General features: G+C 45.1%; 1 protein-coding gene across 3 annotated transcripts; it reads right to left on the bottom strand.

Annotated features, from left to right (window-relative positions):
- Window positions 1–983: 983 nt before the first annotated feature.
- Window positions 984–5,669, bottom strand: sp8b (sp8 transcription factor b). Of its 3 annotated transcripts, none has more exons than XM_070442404.1 (2): window positions 5,596–5,669; window positions 984–2,616 (listed from the first exon to the last, which is right to left on the bottom strand). In XM_070442404.1, the coding sequence occupies exon 2, from the start codon at window positions 2,581–2,583 to the stop codon at window positions 1,279–1,281; it is 1,305 nt and encodes a 434-aa protein (XP_070298505.1). In that variant the 5' UTR covers window positions 2,584–2,616; window positions 5,596–5,669; the 3' UTR covers window positions 984–1,278. The 3 variants fall into 3 exon arrangements, with proteins under 3 accessions (XP_070298505.1, XP_024001311.1, XP_070298504.1); XM_024145543.2 differs by lacking the exon at window positions 5,596–5,669 and adding an exon at window positions 3,151–3,287; XM_070442403.1 differs by lacking the exon at window positions 5,596–5,669 and adding an exon at window positions 2,858–3,176.
- Between the last annotated feature and the right edge of the window lie 3,288 nt (window positions 5,670–8,957).

Raw genomic sequence — 8,957 nt, 5'->3', positions numbered from 1 at the left:
TGTGTAATTGTACCCTTTTTGAGTGTTTTTACGCAACATGGTTATTACATGGGTATTACAATAAGCAAGAAACAGACAACGTTGTTCTATCACTTGGTGATAATATGTGTCCTGCAATATCGTGTTACTGCTGTGCTGACTACTTTTATTCAAAACCAAACTGTGGCACTTTATTAGCCTGTTGAACAGTGAAATGATCAGTACGCGTCCTTTTCGACGCGCCTTTGTAAGAACAAATCACTGTAGCTGTCTATGTGCGGTGATCCACGTTTTCTTTATGTCCTAATCTACCCTATCGAACACATCCCCTGTTTATTAATAATGGAGGAAAAGTTATGTCGCCCGTTGATTAAACGCTCCACGAAACTATCAGAAAGAGCCTGACCAAGTTTGTAATAAATACTTACATTTCACGTCACTGCAAGGCTGTATATAATGAGAAATGTAATAGCCTAGAAAATTATTCCGCACCAATGTAAAGGTGAGTTATGTATTTGTCCATGAGACGTTTTGTATAGTCATTTCTAGTTGTACATTTGGCTCTAGTAAATATCTGAACATGTACGGAAGTGTATTTTGACATTATTGTTTTATTTTGTTTTGTGTTTGTCAGGCTATAAAAAATGTATTGTGGGGAGTTATATTTAACCACAAGTTTTACTTGTATTTCTGAGTCTTTTAATAGACGCACTTTGAATTTATTTTTAAGATGATTTCGAAATCATTCACTGTTTATTATTCTCATCTTTTAATTTAAGTAAGCATGTTGTAAAGTGACGTTAAATTCACAAGCATCATTTCTCAGAGACTGGCTTTCTAATTTAAGCCACTCAATAAAGTCGGTATGATTCAGAATCAATTCGTTTAGACTCCGTTTGTTTGCTTCCTAATTGAAATTGAACACGTCATTGCACAGTCGACAAAGCTATTCTCTGCAATTTAGAAGTAGGCTAAATTGTTACTGATCTCTCTCTTTTAAGTATAGGCCTCCCCGGTTGGATCAGTCTGTGCGTTAGAAGAACATTGATGCGTTTACATTGTGCCCCAGTGTTCCAGTGTGCCTTCAGGATTACTTTACCAGTACTGTATTTGACCTGTACACCCCACGTCATCAATAGGCTACTAGGAGATATCATTTGATCAGTAGTCTAAATCACTTGATTAACTCAACTTGCACACATTASCATAATTACGCATACTCGACGTATGTCCACTGTAGTTTAGCCATTTCCCTCAGATCATATGTTTTTCTCAGATATTATACTTAGTCGAGAGAGTTTAGAAAGGCCGTTCGTTTCCCGTTCCCGGGGTAGATTCGGGAGCTTGCAACAGGTCGGGGGAATGGCATCGAGGACTCCCCGGGGCGCTGTGCTCACTGTCGGTATCGCTTCCCCTCTTTCCCCCGCTGCCAGAGCCAGACCCGGCGGAGCCCCCGGCGCTGTGAGTCTTTACGTGTTTACTCAGATGGTCGCTCCGCATAAACCTCTTGTTGCAGACCGGACAGGCGAATCTTTTCTCCCCGGTGTGCGTGCGCAAGTGTCGCTGGAGCTCGTCAGAGCGCGTAAACCTCTTCCCGCAAAACAGCCAATTACACACAAACGGTCTCTCTCCGGTGTGCCACCTCAAGTGCGCCTTGAGGTGCGACGTTTTGCCGTAAACCTTACCACAGCCCGGAATGTGACAGCTATGGAGCCCTTTCCTCCGCAGACTTGCTCCCGCCGGCCCCAGCCTCTCCGACTCCTGACAGTTGGGACAGTCGCAGGTGGCTCTGCCAGAGTAGCGCCGTGCGGAGGACCGGGGAGACCCCGCTAGAGAGGCCGTTGGCCCCCCAGATAACATAGTCCCCCCTGCTCCGCCTAATGGAGACGGACTGGAGTCTGGATAAGAGGATAACACCGGCTTGTAACCGTCCATCAGGTGTTGTCCGGTTGTCAAAAGGTGTGGAGAGGGACTTGTACTGAAGGCTGAGTGACTTAGGCTGGARTAATCGGAATTGTAGCCCCCTAAAGGAGAGTGTAACGACGTCTGGAGTCCACCGGAGTGCAACGAGGACTGTAGAGCTGCTCCACTCGGGTTCTGAACATCAATCCAACCCGCTCCCACATCCCACCATGCAGACGCGCCGGTGGTGCCAACCTCTCCTGTGGGGATACCATGATGGGACGACTTGAACCAGGACTCGTACGGATGTGCAACGCTCATTCTCGGGTAGATGCCTTGCAGACTGTCCACTGAGGAGTGCACCTTGGAAATGAAGACGGGCTGATGGCTGGGTTCTTGAGAACTGTTTGTAACGGAGGCCTGAAATACAGAATAGTCGTTTCCAAAGTGGGGCGTGGATGAGTTGCCGGACGTTAGGGAGAAGGCACTGGATCCGGGAGAGCTGTTGGTGCCAAACGAGTCCGATAGACCAGCTCCGTTACGGGACACTCCAAACCCGGACAGGCCGGACCCAAGGCTGCAGCTGCTGGCGGTGGCTCGCTTCCACGGGTGGAAGCCTTTCCCAAAAGATGAAGAATTATCCGAAATGGAGGATGGTGATGGGCTCGGACTCCCTATCTTGTTGCATGTCGCAGCCAACATGGCTAAAGGAGTCGATCCTAGCCTCGGCTCCTCCTGAAATGACAAGAAACAACATGTTGATATCGATAACGAACCTTTCAGTTTGCTTGGTCAGTTGGTGCCTAATAGCCTTTCCTATAGTAAGCTACAATAACAATGATTATTTGGTCGGTGAAAAGTTCATTCCGTGCTAATGCAAAAGCTACTTTGTAAACTATTTCCATTTGCAATAGACCAACTAGCGGGACAGTTTAAACAGGCATCTTTTCCAAGTCATAACAGAGTCATAACATACCTGTAGACTGAGATGAAATAGAACGCACCAAAATGTAGCTATAACAAAACTATTAAATGACGTTATATATGACATGCACAACAACATGCGCGTCTTGTGCACATCAGTAGAAAGTTATATCCCGGRCGCKTCTCTCTGTCGTTGCGAAATGAATCTCAGCTTTTTACTCGTGACCCACTTGCTTAAAACATAATCAACGAACTGTCTTTCCTAGTGTGACGGAAGCAATGTTAATCCCCTCCGCTGGACAATAAAATAACTAATTAAACCAGCAAGAAACCCCTTAGACTCACCCCTAGAAGTGAAGTTGCCATCACAAAAAGTGCCCTCCTCAGAGGATCTTTTTATATTTATGAATCACAGCAGTGAGTGTTTTTTTTAGAGGTGTGCAATACAATGATGTGTTCCGCCCATCCACCACAAATTGTAGGTCCTCTCCGGCTTTGAAGTACCGCTGTGACACGGGCGACCAATCAGCGCCTCTGTTCCACCACACTGCCACATTCTAACGTGAGGTCATCAGTAGACTACTTCAGACAGCTCTCCACCCCTTCACCACCCTCTTCATAATAAAAGAACGGAAGAAGGTAAAGTTAAATGAGAGTGAAAATAATTACTTATTGAAATCTGAAAGAGGACATTTGGGAATTGTATTTATTTACGATTAAAATGAGCCTACTTGTGCTATTATTTATTGTTATCGTAATTATTGTTATTAGGTTATTATTCGTTGTTGCTGTTATTGTTATTTATAGTTTGGTGTTATTACAGTGGTATCAAACATTTGTATATGACTATTTAGGAGATTTTCAATCCCTTTTTTCAAAACTTTTGCTTCACTTTCTACCAGTGTTACATTGAGGCCATAAATGTCTTAGCTAACCTTCTGTGGCGTATTTCCCTTCGAAGTTTTACATTCATGTTGTTGTCATTACTTTTAAGTAATTCATGAGAACAACGATTATGAAGCCTACAAAAGACTCCACTGTTTTCACATGCAGGACCAATATTACCTTTTTTGAAAATGTCACTTTACTGTAATTGCATTCAATTATTTTGACAATTTTGATTAAAACTACAATGCACTGCATTCCAGAAAATAGATGACTGACTTTATCATTAACTTCATAGATGACAAAATAATTATACACTTAATTTAACTAGTTCGTTTACATTGGTACATCAGTCCATGGAGTTACAGTGTGTGGTGTGTGTGTGTGTGTGTGTGTGTGTGTGTGTGTGTGTGTGTGTGGGTGTGTGTGTGTGTGTGTGTATGTGTGTGTGTGTGTAGAAAGAGAGATGGAGGAGGCATAAAGGAGAACAGACCACATCTAAAATAAAAGGAAATTAACTTAATTTAATTTAATCATTCTTACCTTTCCCTGTGTTGTGTGTCCAGGTGAGATCTGGTTAGCCCCATTATATCGTTGATAATTAATCAATGTGATCTTAGATTAACAGTGTAGCCTACAGGCGCATTACAGCCTGTTTTTCGTACAGCCTATGCGGATCTTACACATTCGATCAAATATAAAATTAAAAGCTATTTTGATAATATCGAATATGTTCCATCGCATCTCAACTGTTATGAGCCCATGTAGCTAAGTACATGTACATAATAATAATAATAGCTTCCGTTCGTTACATAACAGGGACTTGAAGGCCTTACCAACCCGGGGACTCTCATTTTTCTCTGCGCTCTCTCTCTCTATATCATTCTCTCTCTCTTCCCTCGCTATATTAGCATGCAGTGTGCATTGGCAGCATACATTTCATTTGAATTTCAAATTAATAACGCAGGAGGTTTTTAATCATGCGTAGTTTTTATATGTTTGATATTAACATGCTTATTGACCGGGTCTGTTGACCAGCTTGGTCATTACAAGACAGCGAAAAGTTAATTAAAACGACCAGGGATTATTCATCACATCATCTGCCTAACCCATGTCGCTTCCTTTATTACACTGTGTGATAGATGGACTATCTGATTAATTCCTCTGTTTCTTCGATTGGACAACAGCTTTTTGGATTTAATTACGCTGCTAGAGCGAACAAGGTGCAGTCAAAATGTGTCCATAGTGCTGGAAAAACAAATATGAAATAAATAAATATCTAGGCTAAGTAACAGAGAGCATTGGACTAAGAATGATTACTATACATGTAGTTGATATCGCCTAATAACAGTTGTATCATGTCTATGCACCTGTCTAATATTGACAATCATTTCTCGTGTTCATGCAATAACTGTAGAAATAGTTTAACAATTGTAGTAGGCCTATGTGTAAAAAAACGACTTTGATTTCTCTTTTGAGTTCTCACATCTCAGTTTTACATGTTATCATTGTTTATTATTGACTGTAATTTCTGCAAATATTCAAAAGAAACCTTCTCTGAAAATAAATCTAACTTTACATTTGTAAACTTGCCTGTAGCTTAATTAATGCAACCCATTCATTTAGCTTATAATTTCGAGAAAACTGGGTCTCCAATATTAAACTTAAAACTCACTAATATGCTATTTAATATTTATGATAACCATAAAAAAGCAATACAGAGTTTCCATAAGAACAGAAGTACACGCTATACTAGAACTCAATCAGTTTATTAGTTGACGTCATTTCTCCCAAAAACAATTTAGGTCAAATAACGACAACAACAACAAAAGTCCGAAAACGTTAAACAGATACACCAAATGATTTGAAAAATACAATGTGTAGCCTAGATAGAGGCTTACATACCGTGCTCCACTCGCGCCATATTGATATCGATTGACCCTCGATGTTTCTGTCTGTAGTGCACGAGGCTGAGCGCAGCGCTGATCCCCTCCACCCGCAGCGGTACAACAGTAGACCCTGTCTCCTGCAAGAGATAAATGGTACTTTGGAATTGCGTTTAATTAGGAATAACTGAGGAGAGAGAGGCTTGCTCGTCCACCGGTGGTCTAATCACAACATGTGTTCAAGCCAACTGACAAGGTTGCGCAGTCATGTGCTTACCTAAATATCCCAGGTAGGTAGTGAGAGCTAACATGTGCTGACATAAATATCCCAGGTAGGTATGAAAGCTAACATAAGGGATGCAGAAATGTGATGCTGCGTTTTTGCTATGATGGGGGAAGGTGTAGAGGTTATCTTTTTAAACAAGTCCCATGTATGGAAACCATGGTATGTCACATTGACAAAATTGCTGGGTTGAATTATGCAGACTGATTTGATAGGTCAGCAAGATAACAGTTCCCCATGCAACATGTTTCAACATGTCATGAATGGCACTACATCATTGATGGTAGAGAGAGATTGGACACTTCCAAATGGTCAATTTGACTTTCACATGTTACTCAGGGTGGTTTTACCGATCCGTATTTTACAATTAATACAATTCCTTTGTCGGCTAGTTGTGCGCACAGACTCTCTCCCATAAACCTTCCTGTCACAGTGAGGCGGGTTGGCCTGAGTTCACATGGTGAGGCCGGGCACAGACTCTCTCCCATAAACCTTCCAGTCACAGTGAGGCTGGGTTGGCCTGAGTTCACTGGTGAGGCGGCACAGACTCTCTCCCATAAACCTTCCAGTCACAGTGAGGCTGGTTGGCCTGAGTTCACATGGTGAGCCGGCACAGACTCTCTCCCATAAACCTTCCGTCAAGTGAGGCTGGGTTGGCCTGAGTTCACATGGTGAGGCCGGGCACAGACTCTCTCCCATAAACCTTCCTGTCACAGTGAGGCTGGGTTGGCCTGAGTTCACATGGTGAGGCCGGGCACAGACTCTCCCCATAAACCTTCGTCACAGTGAGGCTGGGTTGGCCTGAGTTCACATGGTGAGCCGGGCACAGACTCTCTCCCATAACACTTCCGTCACAGTGAGGCTGGGTTGGCCTGAGTTCACATGGTGAGGCCGGGCACAGACTCTCTCCCATAAACCTTCCAGTCACAGTGAGGCTGGGTTGGCCTGAGTTCACATGGTGAGGCCGGGCACAGACTCTCTCCCATAAACCTTCCGTCACAGTGAGGCTGGTTGGCCTGAGTTCACATGGTGAGGCCGGGCACAGACTCTCTCCCATAAACCTCCTCGTCACAGTGAGGCTGGGTTGGCCTGAGTTCACTGGTGAGGCCGGGCACGACTCTCTCCCATAAACCTTCGTCACAGTGAGGCTGGGTTGGCTGAGTTCACATGGTGAGGCGGGCACAGACTCTCCTCCCATAAACCTTCCTGTCACAGTGAGGCTGGTTGGCTGAGTTCACATGGTGAGGCCGGGCACAGACTCTCTCTCCATAAACCTTCCAGTCACAGTGAGGCTGGGTTGGCCTGAGTTCACATGGTGAGGCCGGGCACAGACTCTCTCCCATAACCCTTCCTGTCACAGTGAGGCTGGGTTGGCCTGAGTTCACATGGTGAGGCCGGCACAGACTCTCTCCCATAAACCTTCCAGTCACAGTGAGGCTGGGTTGGCCTGAGTTCACATGGTGAGGCCGGGCACAGACTCTCTCCCATAAACCTTCCTGTCACAGTGAGGCTGGGTTGGCCTGAGTTCACATGGTGAGGCCGGGCACAGACTCTCTCCCATAAACCTTCCGTCACCAGTGAGGCTGGGTTGGCCTGAGTTCACATGGTGAGGCCGGCAAGACTTCCTCTCCATAAACTTCCAGTCAACAGTGAGCTGGGTTGGCCTGAGTTCACATGGTGAGGCCGGCACAGACTCTCTCCCATAAACCTTCCTGTCACAGTGAGGCTGGGTTGGCCTGAGTTCACTGGTAGGCGGACGACTATCTCGACGAGCTGGTGCTGAGCACGGACGGCACAGAATCTCCCCATAAACCTTCCCGCACAGTGAGGCTGGGTTGGCCTGAGTTCACATGGTGAGGCCGGGCACAGACTCTCTCCCAAAACCTTCCTGTCACAGTGAGGCTGGGTTGGCCTGAGTTCACATGGTGAGGCCGGGCACAGACTCTCTCCCAAACTTCCGTCACAGTGAGGCTGGGTTGGCCTGAGTTCACATGGTGCGGGGCAGGTTGTTCTTTCTGATCCCTATCTCCCCACTAACTGTACGTCACATTGAACAGATGTCCCCATCAGGCGTTCTTCTCCTACACGCATGGACTATATTACCATCATGAAATCAAACTCAAACCTGTCGCTTCACCGCCATAATGACCGCGTTATTCAGGGCCGCTGAGCACGAACAAATGTGCTCATATGTCTTCTTTAGAATATTCTGCATAGAAATGAAGGGAAGGAGAGTCTGAGGGGGAATAGCCGGATGAAAGGGATGGAGAACTTTACTCTAAATGTGGTGAATTACAAAGCAACTCGATCATTCTCGGGCTCTTACTGCTGAAGATCCATGCTCGGAAGTAAACTGCAGGTTGAGGCTTGCCACAGCAATTAGTCCACTATCATGGTGAAATTAGTTTGCATAAAACCATGCAAATAATGTCTGGAAGAATAACAAAAACTAAACCATTGTTTGTGGGTTTAGGGGCACCACCTCATTCCACTTCGGACTGTTAAATTAAGTTACAAGAGAAATAAAGAGTTGAGTGTCCTAGGTAGCTTAACGATGCTATCAAACCCATGTTTCAACCATATCATACTTAGCCTATGCTAAGTTGTTTTATGCAATATATTCAAGTGATATAATAGGATTTCAGGGACAGTGTTTTTGAGCGACTCCACTATTCCACTATTGTTACTCACTCTGCCCATAGATGTGATCATATCTAGAGCATGGTGTTAACTCAAGTGACAGAACAGGATATGGGGACACAAGTGTTTTGACTGACTGACTGCTGGTGTGGGCTAGTGGTGGTTTCTCTCCTCTCCTCTCTTCTCTCCTCTCCTCTCCTCTCTCTCCTCTCCTCTCCTCTTCCTCCTCCTCTCCTCTCCTCTCCTCTCCTCCTCTCTCTCCTCTCTCTCCTCTCCTCCTCTCCTCTCTCTCTGTTCACCATGCAGGAGGTTAGGAGGAGAGATGTCTGTCTGCCATGTGAGCTGCAAGTAGGTCTGAGCAGGGGAGCCACAGACACAAGGCCCAAATGGTGTGACAAAGGATGTGCAGGAAGCCTGTCTCCGCCTGGGTGAGCCACACTCACTGAGGGCCTCCCCTC

The sequence above is a fragment of the Salvelinus sp. IW2-2015 genome, unplaced genomic scaffold (assembly GCF_002910315.2).
Source record: "Salvelinus sp. IW2-2015 unplaced genomic scaffold, ASM291031v2 Un_scaffold8893, whole genome shotgun sequence".
In the NCBI taxonomy this organism is placed as follows: Eukaryota; Metazoa; Chordata; class Actinopteri; order Salmoniformes; family Salmonidae; genus Salvelinus; species Salvelinus sp. IW2-2015.
The sequence above is the reverse complement of the archived record's forward strand: the minus strand, read 5'-3'. Positions and strand labels throughout refer to the sequence as shown.